The sequence below is a fragment of the Panicum virgatum genome, chromosome 1K (genome assembly GCF_016808335.1).
Source record: "Panicum virgatum strain AP13 chromosome 1K, P.virgatum_v5, whole genome shotgun sequence".
Taxonomy (NCBI): domain Eukaryota; kingdom Viridiplantae; phylum Streptophyta; class Magnoliopsida; order Poales; family Poaceae; genus Panicum; species Panicum virgatum.
The window spans coordinates 9640204-9665008 of NC_053136.1; the positions used below are offsets into that span (position 1 = coordinate 9640204).

At 44.1% G+C, this 24805-nt stretch overlaps 1 protein-coding gene and 3 long non-coding RNA genes across 5 annotated transcripts; 2 read left to right on the forward strand and 2 right to left on the reverse strand.

The window, feature by feature from the left end:
- Nucleotides 1–1352: 1352 nt before the first annotated feature.
- LOC120688455 lies at nucleotides 1353–4055 on the reverse strand. The gene is made up of 2 exons (XR_005681111.1): nucleotides 3613–4055; nucleotides 1353–3524 (listed from the first exon to the last, which is right to left on the reverse strand). It is a non-coding gene; the product is annotated as an uncharacterized LOC120688455 (long non-coding RNA).
- A 7608-nt stretch (nucleotides 4056–11663) lies between these two features.
- LOC120688662 lies at nucleotides 11664–21880 on the forward strand. The gene is made up of 6 exons (XR_005681174.1): nucleotides 11664–12752; nucleotides 14615–15087; nucleotides 17123–17172; nucleotides 17753–17845; nucleotides 21361–21450; nucleotides 21646–21880. It is a non-coding gene; the product is annotated as an uncharacterized LOC120688662 (long non-coding RNA).
- On the reverse strand, nucleotides 13013–16969 carry LOC120688584 (probable LRR receptor-like serine/threonine-protein kinase At3g47570). The gene is made up of 2 exons (XM_039970985.1): nucleotides 13795–16969; nucleotides 13013–13607 (listed from the first exon to the last, which is right to left on the reverse strand). The coding sequence occupies exons 1-2, from the start codon at nucleotides 16877–16879 to the stop codon at nucleotides 13228–13230; spliced, it is 3465 nt and encodes a 1154-aa protein (XP_039826919.1). The 5' UTR covers nucleotides 16880–16969; the 3' UTR covers nucleotides 13013–13227.
- Nucleotides 21881–22224: 344 nt separating the features above from the next.
- On the forward strand, nucleotides 22225–23301 carry LOC120688729. 2 transcript variants are annotated; one of them, XR_005681182.1, is made up of 3 exons: nucleotides 22225–22279; nucleotides 22412–22538; nucleotides 22977–23301. It is a non-coding gene; the product is annotated as an uncharacterized LOC120688729 (long non-coding RNA). The 2 variants fall into 2 exon arrangements; XR_005681177.1 differs by having other exon boundaries at nucleotides 22428–22538.
- The last annotated feature ends 1504 nt before the right edge of the window (nucleotides 23302–24805 follow it).

Genomic DNA, 24805 nt, shown 5'->3' on the forward strand with positions numbered 1-24805 from the left:
AAATATTCGTCGTTGCAGGACAATCTCAACTGCTAAAATGAGTGCACCATTGCAAAGAGCTCATTAAAATAATCAAAATAGATATATTATTTATCTAATTTAAAGCTTATTTGGAAAAGTTACACAATTGTGAAATTTAAAAGTCAATCCATTCTCGAGCAGAGCACCACACATGACATCCAACGTTCCAAATCAGGCAGGCAGCGCGAACGAGCGCTAGCTCGGCTGGTGGGAGTGCGGAAGCGAAAACCACCGGGTCGGGGGTTCGATCCCCGGCTCGCACAGGAAAAAACTCCCTCGCTTGTCCCACGTCCAAAGCACTGTGGAGTCCGGCTTAACTCACAAGGCGACGGCCCCCGTGTACGGGTGGGGCAGGGGTTCGGGGGTTTTTTTGGCCTGCTGTGAGAAGGTCATTCTACCTCTCAAACAATGCAGTGGGGGCGGTCTCACCCTCGCAGGTCAAGTTTTTTTTTTTAAATCAGGCAGGCAGCATGACAGCAGCCTAGGCGCCTAGCGGGCCAGCGGTGGCAGCCATGCATGTAGGGATGAAAATGGATCGATGTGGACGGATATCACTAATATCGTATTTGTTTTCATATTTGTGTTCGAATACGGAGTCGGATACGGATAGTGTTAGTTTTTATCGGATAAGATTGTAATGGATATCGACATCATAAAAATGTAACTTTGAGCATTCGGATACGGATCGGTTACAGACATTGGATACTCGGAATCAGATACGGACATTGGATACTCGGAATCGGATACGGACGGATAAAAACCCTTCCAGACCGGATCGAATTCGAATACGGTCGGAAAATATCCGTACCATTTATATCCCTATATGCATGCGTGTCTCCACACCGCACACTGCAGCATGCTATCAGCTCAGAGCCACGGACCAGAACAGTTCATAATTAAGAAACCGAGCGGTTCACCGGTTCCACAAAAAACCGATCGGTTCAACCAGTTTTTTCCAGATTCGATTGCACAAGCAGTCTTTTAAGTGAACTCGAGCCGGTACATTCTCTGGTTCGTGGTTTTTTCTGTCCAACCGGCGGTCCTGTCCGGTCCTAATAACTAACCTAACTTGAGGAGTTGAGGTGACTAGTTTTCTGCATGCGCGTTGAAAATTATCACCTTTTTTTATTGACCTGGTGATGAATGATCTTAATATGCACCAAGGTGTTGTTGAAAAATATGGCGATTTTTTTCCCTTCCAGATGTTCCACCAAATTAATCTTCGTAGAATATAACTAGGTATGTGCCCGTGCGTTACGACGGGCAAAATAAATATTATATCTCATGATGTCATGAAAAGTAAATAAGACAATGTATAAAGAAAATAAATATATTTCGAAGAATATGCTTTGTATTTGGTCGGAGATCATTCAATTCAAACAGCTGATTTAAAATGTAATGCCAACTGCACTTATTAGCGATGCACTCCTTAAGCAGTAGTCTTTTAGAACTGATGGCCAATTGTCTAGTTCCAAAGATAGAAAAATATACAGATATCACACATAATATTTCAATCATTCTTGAATCCATGGTCATGTTTTATAGGCAATGCTCGGTCACAACCGTATCAGTCAGCTCCGGCAATGCTCTCCGCGGCTCTTTGTACCCCCACTCTCGTAGTGACATGGCAACCAGCAAGATGAGGAATAGCTAGGCAGCTCATATATTAGGAGTACCAACATTATACCACGTCATAGTTGTCACAACTCACAACTTCTGAAACCAAAATATTGAACCAAGCCATTTAGGTATGCCTTGTAAGTGCAAGAATATTCGACCTTTACTTGACGACATATGAAAACTTGAAAATTGGTGTGAATATGCAAGAACCAACTGCATTATATAAGAAAGACAGGTCTATTTAGGAGAACATATAGATGCAATCATATTATATCAAGAATGTAATCTTGAAAACTTTATGCGGATGCTGAAAGGAAGGGCCTAAAAGTGCAATGGCAAGAGGATTATTCATGAACTGAGGACCACCAAATAATGTGAGTAATACAAACTGAACTATAAACAACTACCAACAGTTCGTAGTTCAAATTATGCATTGATAAAAATAAGAATTTTAACAAATTACTTGCATCAAACCTAGCAAGATAGAATAATTTTGAGCACTGTACAGAAAGAAGGTTATTAGCAACCAATCATAATTAAAAGGAAAAATTGGAAAGTCTTACTTGTAGGGTTAGTGTCCTCAAAGGAGACAGGAGAGACAGCACCCTTGAATGGAGGAAAAGAAACTGAACAAACTGAAAATATTATGGTTTTGCAATTTCCATCAAGGCGAGGACTTCATACAAAAGATCATGGTCCTGATTGCTTTAGGAGGATATGTTCAACATAAATATCATGAAAGTTGACCTAGAAATAGCTGTGATTAACTTAAGCTAGTCGCGGCCTGAAGCACAAGTCACCAAATAGTCAAAATTAAACTGAACATTCTGCACTGCTTCATGCAACTGTCAAAAGATCATACCACATTGAATAGGCACATCAATTTATTTATCCTAGTGGAGAGTTACATTTGTTCAACTCTCTACCTCTAACAATAGGAAATCAACGGGGGGGGGGGGGGGGATTAAACAGATTGTTGCAGGATCCTTCATATATATTCTTCCAGTTAGATCATGTCTGCTTCTCATCTTCAGAATTCACTGCATGACAATTCATTGCTATCATACTTCTGTTTTGTACTATAAGCTAATGCATTCGGTTTTTCTCTACTAACAGATCGAAGCTCAGTACTACTCTTAATTCTAAATCAGCTATTTCACTTTCTTTAGCCATTATTAACTAAGAGATCATCATTTAAGCTATTTTTAGTACTTATTATGTAGTTCTGTTGAAGTATTTGATACTCCACAAAAGAACTCATATATTTGCTCCAAAACTTTAAGAAGAAAGTATGTCAAGCCAGCAATTACAAAACAACCTATCATGAGCAACTATTTCTTCCAGGCAAATATCTACGAAACATTAACCTGGACATCTCATGTTGCTTTGTCATTTTCCATCTACAATCATACATATATACATTTTAAATGAGCAGTACATCAGTAACATGATTACTGGGTCCAGCAATTGCTAAATCCATTGATAGAATGTCAGACCATTGACAGAAGAGGCTCATATTAAACATAAGAAAAAAAAATTACATCTCTTCTGTGCTACTATTTGCAAATTGATAAAAGTAATCACATCTCGTATTGAACTAATAAAACAAGCATGTGTGCGAGCTCGGCAACAGATCAGTAAACAGAAACTGTCATAGTGCTACCTGCTACCAAACTGAAGATTCACAGTGTAAATTCATTTTCTGTACAGTACACTCCAATCATCCATGGACATGGGAAACAGCATATACGTGGACAGGGATTATTAGAGTACAGAAAGAACAAACCTTCAAGCAATGGGTGTAGGAGGGCAGTTGTGTCCACATCGACGTCCTTGGTGATTTGGATCTTTGCACCCGAGCTCCACGGGGTGCTTCGCAAGATCTGCGACAAGCAACAAAGAACAATCAAGAGATCAGGAGCCGATCGCGGCAAATCGGGGCGAAAAAAGAGGGGAGAGTAGGAGGCTGACCTCGCCTCACCGGAGACGTCGATGAGGGAGAGCCCCTCCATGGGCGCAGCGCGGAGGCTTGCAGCCAGTAGGAGTCGCCGGAGACTGGTGGGGATCCCTTGAGCGCCCGCCAGTGTGGGGGCCTGCCTTGCCAGCTTCTTATCGGCGGTGTAACGGGCACGGGAGGCCACGGCGGCAGAGCGCACTGCGCTTGTGGCCCTGTGACCTCCTCGTCTCGCTGCCCCGGCGAGCGCAGGGAGAGGTGCGCGGATGCAGCGGCGCGAGGTGGAGTGGAGGGCGCGACGGGGGCGGGGGTGAGCGCGGAGAGAGGCGTGCGGCGGGATGAGGGGGAGGGGGGCGCGACAGTGGCTTGGGCGAGCTCGGGGAGAAGAGCTAGGGCGATTGCGCAATGGGGAAGAGCGCGATAGGAGGCGGGACGCCGGGATCTCGGGAGTGGGGGGGGGGGGGGGGGGGGGGGGGGGGGGGTAAGACACCGCGTCCACTACACGAGAAGCAGCGAATCGTCGGGCGGGTGGGTGAGTGGGAGGCGGACCGACGGAGCGGCGGCGGCGTCACAGCTCGGCGACGGGCGACTGGCAAGCGAACGGCGGCGCGATGGGCGCGATTGTAGGTAAGGGCGCGGCATTATCAGCGATTCGGCGGCTCCAAAGACGGGCGTGCGGGAGAATCACGACTGTCGGAGGCTTAACCAAAGTTGAGGAGGGGAGGATGAGCACAAAAAAAAACGTCATCCTTAGCCTCTTAGAGATTGTCTCCTTTGGTCTATATCAACCTATCATCACCATCAATGAAATTAAGGCCATCGGCGAGCATGTGATGCAATCAGTGATCTGTTCATTTGGCAAGTGCGCATGTTTTGTCGACGAGTTGCTGCTGGGGGAGTACACTGTCACTGTCCAGCAACGACTGGCAGCAAGCAAGCCAGGTCTGCTCGCTTGACTTCATCAAGGAAGCGACGACAGGCCGGGTCCGCTCGCGCCCCGCTTGAAAAACAAGCAGAGCCACTGCCCACTACGGTGACAGGACTGACTCGATCGTTCAACATCGTATCAGTCTGGGCAGACTCCGATCCTTCCACACCATACATTGGCCCTCGTTCGGCAGCTTCAGCAAGCCATGGCAGGCGCTCGTCTCCGCGTCCGGTCGTCGTCGCCGGCGGCGCTGCCCCTTGTCCTGCTGCTGCTGCTGCTGGCGCCGGCGTTTCTGCCGGCCGGTGCTGCTGGCGACGAGCCTCAGACGACGCTTGAGGTCGTGAGGCTGGAGGTAGTATCCTCCGGCCAGAAGGGGCAAGAAGGCCGTTCCTTACCTCCGGCGAAACTAGCGCGACCACTTCGGATTCTAGCCGGTGAGACTGTTCCGGCGAGGAGAAAGGATGGTGGTAAGGAAGCTCGCTCTATCTCACCCAGCGTACGCTGCGATCCCTTGTTGATCTATCCTAACTTTTCTGCACTTTCTGCTAGCGTGGGACGGGAGCCATGGGACTCCTGTGTCCCCGGGACACCACCAGGGTTTCAAATCTCGGCCGGGAACCACCGGTTTCCGGGTTTTTTATGGTTCCCGGTCCGGTCCGGGACGGTAAACCGGGTCCGGTTTTTTATATTTTATGCTTCTAAATCTAAAAATACAAAAGTAATTTTTTTGTGCTACTGTTCCGGTTTTGAACAGTGTCACCGGTTTTTGAAACCCTGGACACAACTAGGCACCGGTGATGCAAGTCGCGCAGGTCAGCACGTGCAGCTGAGATCCATGCATGGAGTCTGCTGGTCTGGTATTGTAAAATGCAAAAATAATAAAAAAAGGAGCTACGCGTCAATAAGCGTTGAAAGGGTCCAATAACAGAGTTTCTTAGTATTGTGAACTTTGGTTAATGTAGCAACCATGTAAGAGTATACTAGGATTGCAAGTACTAGTAGTATTGTAAAGAAAATATACTGTACTGAAAAAAAGAAGGAAAACATGTGGCTCCCTGACAAATGGAGAACTTTCCATAGGCCTCGTTTAGTTCGCGAAAATTTTTGAATTTTGGTACTATAGCACTTTCGTTGTTATTTGATAATTAATGTCCAAATATAGACTAATTAGGCTTAAAAGATTTAGCTCGTCGTTTACAGTTAAACTGTGTAATGAATTATTTTTTCAACTGTATTTAATGCTCCATGCATATGTACGAAGATTCGATGTGACGAGGGTGGCCAATAGTGGAATACAGATGATGGGAGCAGCTACATGCTCATGTAGATAAAAATTCACAATATATTAATTGCAAACAAAAGGAGGAACTGTGTCAGAGTTAATAGCTTACTGACAAGTGTAAATTATCAAAAACTTCATCCAACCAATACGATCCCTTGCTTTGTCAAATTTCGACTTCACCTTTAGAAAGTGCAGGGTGTACGGGTACCATCATGAGCTCCGCTATTTCTCTCTAAATATTTAACAAATCTTCTCATAAGAAACAAGACAACATATCATATGTAAACTTGCAAACTTCTAATCTGGGCCATAGGATCAACATCCAAGAAAGTGTGCAGGGGGAGTGGCAGGAGGAATTTGCAAAAGTATGATTAGGGACAGGCGGGTAAGTATAAAATTACCCAATCCCCCAATGCCCCTTATGAAACAGGTGGGATGCAGCTGAGCAAGGTCACCAGGGCGACAATGGAATTAATTAATTTTGCGTCATACTTTACAGAGAGTAGTAGAGTGATGCCATGAGAGGAACACGGTTGCTGACCACTCTACTATTTCTAAAGCAAGCAATGATTCCACTGTCCATCAATCGGAATCCTAACCAGAATTCAAAATCGAAATCCTAATCGAACCCGAGCAAATAAATTGGAATCCAAATAAAAAACCGGACAATTAATACTTCGCCTGGTCGCGGCACACATTGTACACATGTAGTTTCCATCAAAAAATAGTGCTCTCATGTATATATAGGTAAAATATTACTCGTAGTAATGTATGGGCACTATGCTAGTGCAATAAAAAATAAAATAGACAATATATTTATCTAATTATGAAAAAATAAACATATCCTCTGTAAATCAATCAACTTGCACCCATTTGTAATGGCGGGGGAAATTTTGACCTCATTTCAGAGGTCAATAATAGATGAGCCCTACCACGTACTCTCTTAAAGAAAACATCACTAGAGCATCTCTAAGAGTCTTTTTAAATTTCAATCTCTAAATTATCATTCAGACAGACTTCTGCATAAAATGAGTTGCTTTAAATTTTTTTCATTTCTCTTTTCTCTCTAACTTAAATATTAGACACGTTCCGTTACATCATTCTTTGAATCATTCCATGGTCCATGGGTTGGCCGGACTTCCATTCATCATCCTATAAACCATCACGGTCAAAGTCCATGTCTGACGTGCTTATTGTTCAGAATTTTTTTTTATCTTTTCAAAAAAAAGAATTTTTTTCTGAAGAATAATTTTGTGATCTTATGCTTGCGTGCGCTTGACGTGATCTTATGCCGGCATAATATTCTTCCATTTTTTATATGAAAGTCTTTTTTATATTTTCTCTATTCCACTCCATTTAGATCTAAGAAACAACCAATACAATGAAGGTAGTCAAGCTAGAAAACGTACACAGAAAAAAAGGAAATATGTAGACAAGTGCAATGGTCATTATTCTTTTATGAGAAATTTTACGGTACTTGGAGTTTTTATGAACCGTTGAGGGATTCAGATCCAATGGTTTAAAAATAGGAGGAACTAGTTACGAAGAACTAAACATGTGGGCCATGAACTATTATTTTGTCGACCAGGAACCACTTATGAAAATGATCTTAAGAGTATTTTAGTACGCCGCCATCCAGCCCTTGCCTGCGCATGTCCCTGGTCCGGGGACGGAGGCGTGGCACGGGGCCTTCTAGTGGTGCACCAGGGGCGTCATCTTCATTGTTGTCGCCGCCGCCGCTGCCGAAGGCCACCCCAGCCGCTGCATGTCACTTGGTCATGGGGGGCGGGGGCCGGGTAAACGGTGGAGCATCGAGTAGACTGACAACTGGGAGGTGCGGAGCTGGCATAGGGCATGGGGGCACAGCGCTGGGCAAGCTCGCGCCGCCGCCGCGCGCCGACATTCGAGACCCCTCCCGGCAAGAAGCGGCTTGTTCTCCCATCCCTTAAATGGCTCCGGCCTCTAGGAAGCGAGATGCCGCCCACCTACAGGATAGTGGATAGTGGATACAGCTGCTACAAGGCCTCTGCTACAAGGCGTCGACGCGCTGCTGTCCAGCGGCTATAGCTGTCCAAACGTGCCGGCACGGCACTACACGGCACGGCACGTGCCAGGCACGGCACGGCCTGGCACGACACTAAGTGGCACGGCAAACTAGCCGTGCCGTGCCCAGTAGTGCCACCGTGCCGGTGTCAAGGCACTAGCACGACACGGCTAACACTTTGCCGTGCCGTGCCGTGCCAAGGGGCACAGTAGTGCCAGTGCCGGCACTAGCACTATAGTGTCAAAACACATCATTCAACTCTAAATTTCAAGCACTTTCAAGTTTCAAACATATAGAAGCAAATAACAGATAAGAAATTGAACTGAATCAAACTCAGACACAAACCAAACTCAAACAGTTAACAAAAAATCAATTTTATTAGGAGCTTGTGCAATGGCTGCCTCATTAAAAACCTCTCTAGGTAAAACTCACCCTTGTGAGAAACCCTAGAGAGGGAAAAAGAGTACAGCCAAGCTCCAATTAAGTAGTTCATTACATCACAGTTCAAACTTAAAGTTCTAGAGTCCAAGTCCTAAATATTACAGGCCATTGCATAAATGATCATGAATCAAGATAAAGTTCTTCAAAAGCTTCCTCAAGCTCCTTGTCCTCCACATTCTGTTGCAGTCTTGCTTCTGCAGCCTCCCAGTCTTTGATGCAAGTCAGCATCTCCACCATTTCAGGCTTCAAACTCCTTCGCCGCTCCTCGATAATCCTGCCAGTCATACTAAAAGTGGATTCTGAAGATATGGTAGACACAGGAACAGTTAAGATATCTTTAGCCATGATTGACAGTACTGGATATGTAAGTTTGGGTTGATGCCACCAGTCCAAGATGTTAAAGTCATCAGTTAGGTGGTTTACAGTGTCACAGTCCAAGTAGGACACAAGTTCAGAAGCATTAGAAGCTGATGACCTTACTGCATTCAGTAGAGAAGTTGCAGATGTATGTCTAGACATGTTAGGATTACCAGGCAAGATACCACCACCCAAAACAGGACCATCATCATCATATATTTCATCCCAAGCAGATCTTGACTTACCAGACAGGACAGGAGGGTCAGTCCTCCTCAACCTAACAGCACCATATTTCTCATCATATTTATTATAAACATCAGCAAGTCTAGCTCTAGTGCCAACCAATAATCAGTACTGGTGAGATTACCTAGCCTTCTTAGCACCCTAGTAAAACCTTTCATTTTAGCTCTGGGGTCCAAGATGAATGCAAAAGAGTAAAGCAAAGGTATGTCCCTCCAATACTTATTATATTTGTCTATCATAGGTTGCACCACAGATCTGATGTGCACATCATTAGCATAGTTTTTTAGGTGCAGAGAAATCTTAACAAGATAATGAATCATAAGTGGAGATGTAGGATAGTACACACCAGACAATGTGACAGTAGCATCATAAAACAACTCAAGAAAGGATAGCACTTTTTGTGCCATCATCCAATGATCCTCAGTTAATAGCAAAGGCTCACCTTCATCCCTAGGATACTGAGCTTGGATGAAAGTAGTGAAAGGGGACTTATGAGGAAACAGATGTTTAAGCATTAGGTAGGTAGAATTCCACCTAACCTCCATGTCCAGTTGAAACTTTCTAGGCCTAACACCAGTTGCAATGCAGTAGCTTTTATATGCAGCAATCCTCTGATTAGATGAATTTAAAAATGATATTGCAGTTCTAAATGTTTCTATCAAAGACTTAAGAGTAGTTAGTGCCTCCTTGACAATCAGATTCAGAATATGACATGCACAACGCTGATGCAAGAATATAGAATTGACTGCATTGTTTAAACTAGATGATGCATACTCTGATTCATCAATTACTTCAAGATCAAGGTATTTAGACAAAATAGGTTTCAGTTTATGCATGGATGATGCATTAGACGATGCATTGTCCAAAGTAACAGCAAACACCTTTTCAGACAAACCATAATTAGCAAGAACAGATGCTACACGGTCAGCAATATTTTGTCCATTGTGGGACACATCAATAAGAACCAGACCAAGCACCCTCTTCTCTAGTTGCCAGTCAGAGTTTATGTAGTGAGCAACAACACTAATGTAATACTCTTTGGCATTACCAGACCAAATGTCGGAGGTTAGACACACACAGTTAACAGAAGTAGTAAAAGTCTCAACAAGTTTAGCCTTGCAATCGGTGAAGTACTTCAGTATGTCTCTAGATGTGGTTTGCCTAGACACTTTAGTATATTTAGGATTGTGAGCATTTTTAATGTACTCGACAAAAGCCTCAGATTCACCAAGAGAGATAGGAACATCAAGTCTAGCAATCAATCGAACAAGTTCAGTACGAGCGCGCATAGGACAGTAGTCCCAAGTACGCATACTACCATCAGAAGTAAAAGAGATTTGAGACTGAGACATGCGATCCTTTTCATGCTTCTTAACGCAAACTAAAATGTGCCGGGATAAGTGACCAGTGCCACCACTAGAGAAAGCAGAGTAGACCTTAGAGCAGTGAAGGCATCGAGCTCCATACCTGACCGTCTTACCATTGATTTCCTTGAATAGTTTCTCATAGTCAGCCCAGACATGAGAGGTAGAGGGGCGTGGGCGCTTGGCGGTGTTACCGTCAGGTGCAGGTGGTTCCTCAACGTGTTCGCCGTCGCCGTCGACGGGAATAGCATCATCAGCGGTTGCGCCGAATAGGGCCGCGCGGTCCTCGTCCATGTTGTCCTCGTCGTCATCTCCGGCCAAGCCGCACAACCGCCGCTCCTCGTTCATGCCCACCTCCACCGTCTCTTCGTCAGATCCGGCCATGCTCAAGCGCCAGTGACCTGGTTCCTCAACAGCTACAATGCAAACACAGAAAAGAACAGGGGTTAGGGTTAAATCTTGGAGAAGAAACGGTACTGGATGACTGGATCTAGGATTAGGGTTAGGGTTTGGGACTTACCTTTGTAGCTGGAGCACCAGGTGCACCGGCGACGTGGATGAAGCACGGATCCAGCCCTCCGCTTCCAGCCCTGGTTCCTCAACGGATCCCTTCTACATCTACAGAAGAACTGAAGAAGTGAGTGGGAGTCTGAGACTGAGAGAGAGCGAATGAGAGGGAGAGGATTCGTTTCACTTATGCTAGATCCGGATCCGGAGCACCAGAGTCCGGCGGCGGCGATGGCGACGGAGATGACGAGGAGGAGGACAAGGAGATGAGGACGCTACATGGTCTGTGCGAGATCGAGATGATGGGTCTCCAAGACCGTGCCGTCTGCTAGTGCCGGCACCAGGCCCCGGCCTCTCACCGGAGCTCAGGAAGACAGGGGAGAGGCCGAGAGGCGAGAGGGTGAGAGATCAGAGACGAGAAGAGAGGCGAGGCGAGCGGCTGCCGGGGGAGGAAATGAATCAAGATTAGGGTTGGGAGGGAGGGCGGCCGGCGCCGGGGCTTATATAGCCCAGCCACCAACGAGTGGATCACCTCCCCAACGGGACGATCCAACGGTCACCGGGGGCGCGCGGGGGAGGCTGCGGCGTGCCCATCGGGCCGCCGCCGTGCCTCACGGGCCGAGGCCGTGCCTCCCCGTGCCGCCGCTTTTGTCGGGCCGGGCCCGTGCTAGTGCCGCGGGCCTTGATCGCGACCCAGGCACGGCCCGGCGCCTGGCACGGGCCCGGCACTAGCCCGCATGCTCCCGGGCCGGACCGGGTTAGTGCCGTGCTTTCTTGGGCCGGGCTCGTGCCGGCCCAACGGGCTCGGCCCAGTTGGCCAGCTATACCAGCAGCCGGTGATTGCGCAGCGACGCCGCCGGCACCTCAGGTTGGTGGATGAGCGATGAGGGAGGGCTGTGCTCTGGCCGCCGGCAGTCGCAGGTTGGGGATGATATGCGAACAAGCATTGATGGTCTAAGAGATTTGTGACGAGGGGTAATGACTAAACTACTCCCGGTTAAAATGAAACACATGCTGTTAAAATCAACGATCCAAATATTTTTGACGGGGAGGAACCACTGGTTCCTCTCAAGCACCGTAACAGTCCTCTTCTTTTATATATATACTCTAGAAATTTGTTTTGTGAATGAAAAGTTCTAAAAATTTGTATAGAAACTTTCTGAAAATCGAGCCTGAGAGCTGGAACTTGGATGGGCGGCCATGGCCAGTGTTCGTCAGATTATCCGTGGGCCACGTTGGTTCGTCCAGCATCTTCTCCCTGTCTCCAGACTCTGGTCCGGTGGCATCAAGGAGACTGTCATCACCCTCGAGCATCACCCTCGAGCTGGCGGATTTCTCCCTGTGCCCATCGAGTCAGGTCCGCACGCCAGCACAAGATTGGCCACCGATGAAGCCCACAGCCATCAGTACGCCGGCCACCCACAGGCAGCCACACCACGAAAGCCCGGCGGCAGCACCTTGCCATCACGCCGGCCTCAACTCTTCCACGCCCGCCACCAACCGACGCGACAGCCGCGACTCAGCCTAAATCGCGTTGGGATCCGCCTGGAGCCATGGACCACGGAGGGGCAAAGGGCTGCGGCTGTGCGATGTGGAGCTGAGTGCCGCCGCGTCCGGCCGCCGGCGCCGCTATCGCTAGGATTTTGGCACTTCGTCAGAGGGCGAGCGAGAGGCCTTTACCCTTTGGGGACGGTGAGTTCTCGTCGTCGGGGTTCTGCTGGTTTCGACGTCGAAGAGCGACAGCCGACAGGAGGTTGCATTGGTCCTTTATGGTTGTGCTTCTGGGCCACACAGCTCGGGCCTTGAAAAATTAAAGTCTAGGGTCGTGGCCGGTGGCCCTAGGCCCAAATCCGTCCCTTGGCCTCAGGATCAGGGCAAGGCAGAGTGTATCGCCGCTCGCCGGTGATGGACCGGTGGTGGCGGCGCTGGGGAGCGAATACGCAGTGGAAGGCGCACGGCGGCCTGTGACTTACGTGACCCAACATTCAGAGGTTCGTTTTCTCTTCCCTCCCTGAATCCAGCGTGCCTATCGCACATATTCGTGTTCCCAGCTCTGGATGCAGCTGTTGTGTTCGTGCAAATGCCGCAGAGCAATCTTGCTGCCCGTTATGCTTTTATGCGCTCTACCCCACCTAGCATTATGGATTTTGCGTACGCATCATATTCATCTGCCAATCTACGTTGTCGTCTGAACATTGTAATTGCTGGGTTAAGGTTTAGTACAAGGTTTTTCATTACTTTTGGAGGGGAACTAGGAGGAGAGTGAAGCACGGATCAGTGCTGTACATTTTAGGGTCAAGAGGACAATCACTTCTGCAATTCATTATGGCATGAAAGGTAACCTTACATAATAGAGCCGAATTATATACTAGTGTTCCACGGACATTACCAATTTAGGCACCAACAAGACGACTGACCTAAGTGCACAACATTTATTTTATTACATATGGCATACATCGGCTATATTTACATATCACTCACGCTGATTCCCCCACTGTAAAGCTCAAGAAATGCATGTTTGATATCGACTATTGCAGCAGAAACTTGTCCCATTCCTAATCGATCTCGTGGCGATGCCATGGAGCACAAGAGGCCCAACTTTAGCATTGGGAGGACACAGCTCTGTATTATTTCCGAATTTCCACCATCTATGTCGTTTTGTAGCATAGTAGGGTCTAAAATCTCTGCTATGGCATCAGGAAAATTTGTTGCCACATGTCTGCGGAGGCTCATGCCATCCTTGAATTTCTCATCAGTAGGGCATCTTCCAGTGAACATCTCTAGCAAAAGAATTCCATAGCTGTATACATCACCCTTCGATGAGATTGGTCCACCCATGCCATATTCTGCGTTTAATTTCAAGACATAAACAAGGGAAACCCCACTCTGCAAACACGCTATGCATAAATATAAATGAAACGAGTGAAATTTTTTTGTCTCGAATATGCAGGAAACCTACATATCACTGCATTAAGAAGGGAAACGAGTGGAACTTGTGTCAACAAAATAGTATAGGCTCATAATTTGGATTACCTGGTGGAATATATCCAATGGATCCTTTGAGATTGGCGAAACTTGTAGAATTAGCAGGCACTGCAGTTGAAGTAGTACACATGAATCTTGCCAACCCAAAGTCACTGACATATGCAGTCATTTCAAGATCTAAAAGAACATTGCTCGGCTTCAGGTCACAATGTATTATTGGAGTTGGACATTGGTTATGGAGATAATCTAAAGCATATGCAATGTCCAGAGATATGTTAATCCTTTCCCCCAAACTAAGGAATCTTTCCTTGTCATAACTATGGTCCTTGGGGTGTAGCCACCTTTCAAGGCTCCCATTTGGCATATATTGAAAGATAAGTGCTTTAAAATCTGAACCAGTAGGATCAACTGTAGAGCATAAAGTAATGACTTTGACAAGATTCCGGTGGCGAGTAGTTCTTAATGCTTCACACTCCGAAACAAAGCTTTTGGGTGCTCCATACTGGTTAAGGTTAAAAACCTTAATAGCAACCGGATCATCCTCAAAAAGCAAAATGCCCCTGTAAACAGCACCGAAGGATCCCAAGCCAACCAAGTTTACTTGAGAGAACCCATTTGTAGCCTTGGCAATGTCTTCATATGTTATTTTCTCTATGTGCACGCTGCAGTGCTGCAAACTTGGTTCCTCTTTGCTTCTCCTGACAAGAATGACAATTGAACATAACAATAAAATTACAACAGCTGACACTGCAATCGGGATCACTATCTTCAAAATAACAGATTTGTTTCCCCCCTTTGATCCCAATTCTTGGCAAAGGGGCAGGCTTGATCCTGAAGTATTTGCACATAACCGGTGGTTTCCTTTCAGGAACACTCTGCTGGAATTGCTGAAGATACCACTTGATGGTACTGGTCCTTCAAAATCATTTAGTGACAGATTGAGTGCCTGCAAAGAACTCAACAAGGCGAGGAACTCTGGAATTTTCCCTGTCAATTTGTTTCTAGAGAGATCCATTTCCTTGATGCTTTTCAAGTTCATGAGAGATTCTGGAATATTTCCTGTAAGAAAATTCCCATCCATGTGAAGAAATTCCAAAAGCACACACTTACCTAGAGTAGATGGAATATCACCAGTCAAGCGGTTATTGGAAATACTAATGCTTCCAAGATTGATGAGCCTGCCAATCTCCATCGGTATGGGCCCAGTAAAGAAATTGTTTGACAAATCCAAGCTTTGGGAAAGTGATGAGATATTGAAGATCTCACTTGGGATGCTTCCGTCGAAGGAATTGTGAGAGACATTCAACTTCTGTAATTGTCTCCATTGGCCTAAACTTTCAGGTATGTTCCCACTGAAGTTGTTCCCATCCAGATAAAACTCAGTTAGTTGATCAAGGTTGCCAATAGAGTCCGGAACATATCCAGAAAGGTTATTTTGTGCAAAGCTTAGAACCAATAAATTGCTCAAATTTCCTATGGTAGGTGGTATACTACCACTGAACAGGTTCAGATCCATATACAACACTTTGAGGCTCCTAAGGTTTCCTATCTCCATTGGAATTCCTCCAGTAAATTTGTTTTGATTGAGCCATAGCCACTCCAGTTGCGAGGGAAGGTTACCAATGGAACTTGGCAAACTTCCTCGCATACCATTCCCATCCAAGAATAGCCATTTTAGTTGAGAACAGTTTGCAAGGGATGAGAGAAAGCTCCAATCACCTGGTTCAAGCTGGTTGTAGGAAAGATCAAGCTCCTGCAGGTTTGGTAAGGACCCAAAGGATGGCACTATCCCACTGAGTCCAGTGCTGACAAGATAAATCATTTCTAGCTTGGATGCATTTACAAGAGAAGCCGGAATTCCCCCACTCAATTGTGTTTTTGACAGAATCAAGCTCTGCAGGTTTGGAAGCTTGTAGCCAATGTCTTGTGGCAGCCGTGCGGTGAGTGAGTTATTGGCCATTTCTAGAAATTTCAAAGAAGACATGTTGAAAATAGACTGAGGCACTGGTCCAGACAAGTTGTTGATTGTGAGAATCAGCCTCTCAAGGGAAGGGATGTTACTTAAGCTTTCTGGAATGCTTCCAACCAAGTTATTTACTGCAAGCGACAAACGAATCAGGGAGGAAAGGTTGCCCAGTGAGGCTGGTATCTCACCTGTAAGACTATTCTGGGCTAGAATTAGCATTTTAATAGGTGCAGCAGTTGCTGTGACAGTTGGTATTGGGCCAACTAATTTGTTACTCTGGAGGTAAATGGCAGTCAGAGTGGAAGTGTTGAAGAGCGACGGGGGGATCTCCCCAGTAAGGCTATTTTGCATGAGCCTAAGAAGTTGAAGAGATGAGCTATTTGCCAAGAACTCTGGTATTCCTCCTGTTAGCTGATTAACCCCAAGATCAAGATAGACAAGAGATGGGCTGCTGCCCAGCAATGATGGTATATTGCCTGTGAGGGCATTGTTGGACAGGTCCAAAGTTTCCAGCTCACGAAGCAGCCCAAACCCAGCTGGGATGCTTCCTTGCAACTTATTGTTGTTTAGTGCAACTTGCTGGAGATGAATGCATTTGGTTAAGCTTGGTGGGATCTCACCTTGAAGGGAGTTTTTCCATAAGCTGAGAACCTGGAGATGGCTGCAGGAAGATAGCTCAGCTGGGATATGTCCATCAAGTGAGTTGATGCTGAGGTTGAGGTAGATGATTTGGCTCAGGCTCCCAAGTTCATTTGGGATGCTTCCACGGAATGCATTGTTTGACAAGTCAATGCTTCTAATGGCACTCAGGTTGCCTACACAAGGTGGTACTGGGCCACCAAGACCTTCAGAGCTCAGGTTTAGTGCCATGACTTGAAATGGGATCTGTGCGCTGCACGTAACACCTTGCCAGTTGCAGAAGTTAAGGGATATGTTGCTCCAAGAGACTAAGGCTCCACTGGGATCAGAGATTTGAGACTTGAAGCAGAGGAGGGCTTGTCGATCAGTATCGGTGTCATCACTAGTTGCTAATGGCAAGGAGCATGAGAAGATGAGAAAAACCAGAAGTGGTATGAGCTCTATACGGGATGCACCTAAGCTAATCATCTTGCTGTAGGTGCTGGGCAATGCCGAAGCTCCGTTGTGCTTATGAAAGTGAATACACATCCTTGTCTTATATACATTTTCGCTCACCCAGTGACATGCCTAATCTCACTAGTTTAAAAACAAATTCTCTTCCTATCTGAAAATATTGATACTGACACATTGATTCTATTGTATATGTTAAACCTTGTGAGTTGACTACAGTTTCTGAGTTCTGACTCATATAATCTATTTGACTGTTAATTGCTTTATTTTTTGTCTCGCATTTGAAGATGGCAATAGCCTAATGTCATGTTCACCATGCAGTTCCTCAGGAGATTAATAGAAAGTAATGGAATTTAGATTGGAGAATATTGGTACGTATACATACTTTTGCAGATCGTAGATGTATTGTCATATTTATGCTTTGAACATAACCTGTTGACGTGGTCCTTCTTGCGTACTTGTGCTTTCTTCTAATACACTATGCTGCCATGAGGTATGCTGCCATTTGACAGTGACATTTAACAACTAAATTTTATAATAACTTAGTTGAATAACCAGCATACTGAAAAGGACTGAGAAGACAATGCTGATTACTGAATTGAATGGATAACAGACAGTAGTAATAAGAGTCTAGGACAGTGATTTCCAGCATTGGACAGAAAATTTTTTATTTACTGTTTTACTCCCCTATGACATTCCTTAGCAGCGCGCATAAACAGTAAAGAGTTTTAGCCTTTGTAGGCAAGACAAATTGTGCCCCTGCACATTTTGAATAATAGTTAAAGTTTCATGTTAGATGCAGTATTATCCCAGTCAGGATTTAAAGATATAAAATATTGCTCATGTTTGAATTTCATATCTGATATATATATTATGTGCATCCTTCGAATATTTATATTGTATGTTGAGATTCTTTCGAAGACTCATTTTGCACTGGTCTCCTATCTTCAGGGTAGGCGCCAAGGAAGATAGTCCAAACATAGATGAGACTGACTCTGCCTGTACATGGAATCAATGATCCGAACTCAGTATTGTATAGCCAATGTGAGTGTCATAACTTGAAATAATATAAATAATTTAAGCTTTATTTCTGTGCAATGTTCCTTGACTTCGTACAGTTTTTGAAACATAGCTTACTTATGTTGTGAGTGCAATTATCTCTTCAATACTAGTCTGTACTTGAGTACTTTAGACTTGAATATTGGTCAGTTTTCACAATCTTGTAATGGGGTGAAGGATGAAGCTTTGGCATGATCTTCTTCTGACTGCACAGCAGGATTATAAACAGATAACGTGAAAAATTGGGATATCAAGTTGGAGAGGGATGATTGTGACTGCTGACTGATTGATTTTGAGATGACTCAATCGGTTTGGAAACACACTCTAAATAAAAGAATAAGAAAATAAGGTCGATTGTGTTGAGATAAACCTTGATAGATAAAATAAAACTGTACCTCCCTTTGTTGACCTTGCGGTGCAGATATGTAGGAGCAACAGAATTTAGACTTCGAAATGTAACATGTGTGTTTTTGGGTAAAGATGAAGTGCAGAAGGTCGTCCCCTGACTTTTCTGAAAAAATAATATAGTGTAAAGGGATAGATGCAGTGCTTAAGGTTACCTTAGTATAGGCTTTATACAGAGTCCAAACTTGTCATACATGTAGGCTCTATTCATCTTTGTAGGCCACTATGCCTACTGACTCCAGTTTACGCAAAAAGAAATTCTTACCCTTATAAAAGAAACTCCTCGAGCCCAAGCAAAGGACCACTGCAACGGTACTTTTTGTTTATCAGCCTATCCAACTCTCCAGTCTAAGACCATAATGTTTCCGTACGCGTTGTTCCACTTTGTTGGTCAAAGTGACATAGGCTATCACATTATTTGTGAACCAGAATCTTCATTAATATAGTTTATAATAACTTGGTAGGCACGTGACAATAAACATTATGCGAGAGAAACATAAAAACTCATTAGGGTTGACTCAACATCATGATCACAGTTCACAAAATGAAAGAAATCACCATCCATTCTTTTTTTTATTATCAGGGTAAGAATTTCTTTTTGCGAGACAATAAGAGCCTACCACACAGCTGCAGCCAATTAGGTTCCTCGTCTAGTGTCCCGGTCGTGTCACTAAGAGAGAGTAAGCTCTTGTGTGTGTTTGTAGGGCGTGTTACAGGTCCTTTCTGTAACTTTTTTGGGGTCTTTACCCTCTCTTATTCTTAATATATTGATGCGCAGCTCTCCTGCGCATCCGAGGAAAAAAAAAGATCCCTGATTTAGACAAATCCAGATTTTTCAACTGACTTCGGATGGCTTGATGGCAAGAGTATACAACAATCCTTCCCTAACTTGTTTGGAGCAGTGGCTGCTAGAGCAAGAAAAAGAAAAGTGGCTGATGCACTCCACAACAGAAGATGGATTTCTGACATAAAAGGGGCACTCACAGTTCAAGTTTTGATTGAATATATTCATCTATGGCAGCAGCTATCAAATGTTGTTCTGCAGCCAGAGGTTGAAGATACGCATATTTGGCAATTCTCCACTGGTGGCCAATACACCACAAAATCGGCTTATGAAGCCCTTTTCATTGGATCTACACAATTTGGGGCATGGGAGAGAATTTGGAAGAGTTGGGCCCCTGGAAAGTGTAAGTTTTTCTTGTGGACTGCTGCACACAAAAGATGTTGGACAGCAGACCGGCTGGCAAGAAAAGGATTAGAACACCCTGCTGCTTGCCCACTATGCAACCAAGCTCAGGAAACGATTGATCACCTATTAGTGTCTTGTGTGTTTGCTCGCCAATTGTGGTTCAATTTGCTACTAAGATTTGGCCTTCAAGAGCTGGCACCAAACCTTGAGGATGAAAAGTTTGATGACTGGTGGGCAACTGCAAGTCGAAGGGTGACTGGTCTGGTTCTTAAGGGATTGAATTCCATCATAATTCTGGGAGCCTGGAACTTGTGGAATCACCGCAATCGTTGTGTATTTGATGGCGCTTCACCCAGCATCTCTAACATCATCTCATCCACCTGTGTAGACATGCATCAGTGGTCTATGGCTGGGGCTAAAGGAGTTTCCTATCTCCTTGCACTGGCACCTAGGGACAGTTAGAGGTTTTTTGGATTTGGTTTTTGGTCCTGTCCTGGTCAAGTCCTAGTTTTGGAGTGTTCATGTCATAAGGATGTATTTTTATGGGGGGTTACAGCCCCTTCAAATCTGTAACATTTGGGGATAAAACCCCTTCCTTTTTCTTCTTAATATAATGATGCGCAGCTCTCCTGCGCGTTCGAGAAAAACTTCGGAGACAACTCGATACCAAATAATTGACATAGCATAAGATGGATAGGGAGACAATAAGACATCAATAGCCTCAATTGTTGACCAGAATTTTCTTCTTCATATACTTCCCTTTTTTTCAAACAATTCACATATACTTCCCTTCATCATGCATTGAAATTTTGGCCTCACATCATAGGTTAGACAAACTTCGAGTCCTTTCACACTACTATAATCCCTACTTTCTACTCTGATTCCTTTATCCTTGTCTTCATCTACTTGATCATCGTATTATAATTTTTTTTTTACATAAGTACAGCTGTACTTGTACTCAGTCCAACTATGCAATTATCTGCTGCTATTATTTCTTATGATAATCCACATCTATGAGCCTTTTATATATGCACCTTTTACAAGCTAGGAATTCTGGATTTTGATCTTTAGGTCTTTCAGTCTTTGTATCAGCTTTTGGAATTGGTAATGGACATTGAGTTGTTACCCTAGGAGCTTCTTGGCCTTGCATCTCGATACAAGCATTGCTAGTACTGCCAGTCTTGCTACAATTTCTTTACGCCCCATGTTTGCCAATGCAAGCAGCGAGCATTTGATGCATGAGTTTGCTTTGAAACAACCATTTTATTTCTTATTGTACATGATCTGGCTATGGCATTGCGTTTTCAAATACTTTGTTCTCTTAGCAGTTATCACCATAGTTCTTGTTTTCTTTTTGGTGCCAAATTGGTCAAATGAGTGCACGGCTTTCCTGTTAGTCAATTTATCATGTTGCAGTGCATAAAAAAAATTTCAAAACATCATGTATGTGGCACACATAAAGTTAATGTAGTTCTAAAGTTCAGTTTTGATTTCGTCCTAGATTCAAAAACAATATAGATAACCATTCAACACTGTTCATCATGTGCCCACAGTAACACTTGTGTTTTCTTGAATCTCAATGTGAAAGATAAATTTGAGATTAAATTCTTTGCAGGTTTATGTAACTTTGCGGTGTACTACATACATGATTTTTTGATATTTAACATTATAACATTTAGGATTAACCATATTTTGGTTAAAAAGGCCACCGAACCCCAGGACACCTTGGTCGAATAATGTAATGACCCGTGAAATAATCTGCATGTGTACACTGCGCAACAATTGTCACATGATTTGGCATACTGATGCAGTTGCTTACTGCGCATGATGCTTCATTCTTAATTTTTTAGAACAATAACATGTTTATTGTATAATCTCAAGTGATTTGATTGCTTCCATATGGCAGTGAGAAGCAACAAGGCGAGACAGTGACCACTGACCAGATCGACACAGGAAGCAAGTGATCTGTGTGAATTGATTCAATGGAAACACGAAGGTCTTACACGAATAATCTCTTCCTCTGATTTTTTTTGAGAACAGTAGCATTGCATAAGACACGAATAGCATTGCATGAGAAACGAATAATCTCTTCCTCTGAAGTGATCTGAAATTTATTCCACTGGATGTCATGCATTATAACATATATATATCATCTCCAAGACTTTGACTTTGACGTTTGACCTCGTATTAGCCCTTAAGGCCAGGGAAGGGCAACATCATGGAGGCACGAAGGAATTCTGAATCGCCATGGGAGCTACAACACTTCGTGTGTCTCAAGTATATGCAATGCTAGTCCTGTGCATAGTCACAGGATTCGGGGTCGATGCCTCGTCCCTCGACCCGGTAACGTCGTTCCGATTCGAGGGTCGGGGTCGAAGAGGGTCAGTGTCCCATTCAAGGTTGGATCGTGTCCCGGTTTGAAAGGGGTCGCAGCCCCATTGCTATCAGATTTAATTGGGATAAGGAGGTTAAGGACAGTGGATTGGTGTGGTTTTTGTTAGACAATGAGTTGAGTACGTGTAGCACGGTCTAAATGTACTCTTTTATATGTTTCTTATATGCTTGTGCAGATTAATTTCTTCATTAGTAGCACATATATAGTTTTTGTCTTTATCGACCCGAAGATATCGACCCCGATGAATTAGGGTTGCGTTCCACATAATAATTTATCGTTCCATAGATGTATACCCCCTTCGTACCACAATTTTATAAAATGACGACCCTCGACCCCGTTCCTCGACCCGGTCGACCCAGAAACTTTGTGACTATGGTCCTGTGCATCTTGCTTCTGTCGTTTCTACCTGTTTCCCTCTCTGCCCATCTAGGTAACCCACACCCTTTATTCTTGGTTTGTGTGACCGTGTCACCAGTACTCTTCTTTCTAGTTCAAGTGATTGATTTGGTGCAACTTGGTAAGAGATGGCCTAGCTAGATATTTTGATTATGATCTTCTTCAGTATCAACTAATGGCAGTGGTTGATGGCAAACTGGAGGGGACGACTGTGCCTTCCTGGCAGATGCTAGGAGGTCATCAGCTAATTCACGATGGCTCAATGAGACGGGATCGAATTTTGTTGAATGGCGGTGAGTAATTCTAACAGAAAAAAATCACACTGATTCTTTTCTTTGAGGGTAATACGATTTTCTTTGCAGAAATGAAACATTTGGAATTAAACATCTCTTAGAAACAAAGAAAATTCAAATCTAATAATTAACTTGGGACAACGCCATAGGTTTTCAAATTACACCATCACCTTGTGCGACGCTGATGTAGATGCTGGTGATGCGAGTCACTGAATCCCCAAGTACTGCAAATTGGCAGCAGCATGCATTTTCTTATTAACATGAATTTATACTTGTATTTGCTCACGCTTAGAAGGACGACATACTGCTAGGGCTTCTACTGAATGCATCCATTAGATTCCATTTGCATGAAGTTGAAATGAACTGAGCTCCCACTTCATTCCCAGCTGCGTCTAGTCAAAGTTGACCCAGAAAAAAAGCACTGAAAATTCTTTTCAGGTACTGGCTGGGGCCACCCCGTTCCCATCAACTCAGCGCGGAAAACCATATGAGGAAAGCCTGGCAATTGATATTCTCAACCGGAAAAGAGTGAATGTACCGGTGGAGTGAATCCGTGGTAGATGCTTTTCATGTCCTGGCTGATATAGTTTGATGTGCTCCATGGAGAGGGTATAAACTGTTGGATGATGTACTATAGTACTAGAAGTACATTACTTGGACCCATGACTGCCATCACTTATCTGTTCTTGTAACGAGATGTTCTAGCAACTTATAAGCAAACTTTATTTATTTGACCTTTGAGGACTGATCTTAAATGTGAAAATCTTTCCTCTTCTCTTGCAAACGCATACGCAAAATCTGTCGGTCATAGCTCTGTCATCTCTTTTTACCACCATGAAACAAACAAAATAGCAATCCCAACCCTAAAGAACTTCTAGAATCAAATTTGCGCCTGAAATGTGAATTTTGGGCATTTCAGCCAGTACTTGTAGTTCATCCATCCTGCCAACCGAGCAGAAGTGTCAAACTTTGTTGCTTGGTGCATCTCAGGTGCAAATGCCATACAATGGAAAATGGCACTAGTTTTTTAGGAAAACATACATGGAAGTTTTCAGAAAATTGAAACTTTGTACATGTCTAGACCTGGTTGGTTGGCTGGCCAATCACACAAACCATTCAGTTAGATAACTAACACTGTGTCGCTTTCGAAGTTGACATAACCATGCAAAGCAAGATCTCTGCTCTTTCGCTGCATCTTCTGATCTTCCATGTAAAATTATGGTCGAACAGTAGTGTTTGATCATTTGATGGGATAATGGCATGGATGAGAGTAGTTAAGACTTAGGAGAGGTGTTATTGGATCGATTCAATGCCCCTGTTTGCCGGATGACCAAAGCCTGCAATCATTTCTGGAAGGAGATAGAATAAGCCGATGCAAACTGAAGAAGTGGTCTCTGTTGCGACCTTTGATGCAGAAAGATCACGGAAGTCTTTGAGCTGTCTTTTCTTCGATCGTTCCGTGCTCCTCCAAACATGTTCCTGTGGGGACACGTTTAACGAACTTTGATTTGGTTGTCACCAAGTAGGCTAATGACTAACATCTTTATCTTTATTTAAAAGAAACTTTGAATTGGATGAACTCATTCATATCGAAAGACCAATATATTTGAACGGAGAGAAAAATTGTATGATAGATGACAGGGACTAGACGACCAGATCAAGATTGATTACGCATTAGTTAGCTAGCCGCGTGATACTAGAATCATGCTTTCTGCGCCTGTCTTCTTCCTTCTGACTCTGTCTTTTTCACTTATTTTTGGTACTTCAACATGGATGCAAGGACGAGTAAAGTCATCAATCTGGTTCTTAAGATTGAACATGTCTTCTGACTTTTGTTCCACTCAATCACGTCATCCATGATCGTATCATGACTTGAGCACCACTAATAATGCTTTGTATAGCCCATAAGACCAGCCCTGGGCAATTAGTTAAGAACATCATAACCGTGTGTCCTTGTGCATCTTGCATCATAACCATATGACTTGGATCGGAGGGTCTCCCTAGAAAACCTTGTGGTAAATTAATGTGTGATTGGCAGTTTATCTCACCTTACTAGGCTCTTATAATACAATAATTTTAATGTGTATGAATGTATACTCAAGTTCATAGTATTTCTCATAACCTCGGACAAAATGGTCATGTATGTAAAGTCATTCTGTGGCTGAAATGTATAAATATCATTATTACTATAGTAGGGAATGTATACGAGCTTGTCAAATATGTGCCCGTACGGTCACATGTATACCACCTAGGAAATTGTGAGCACA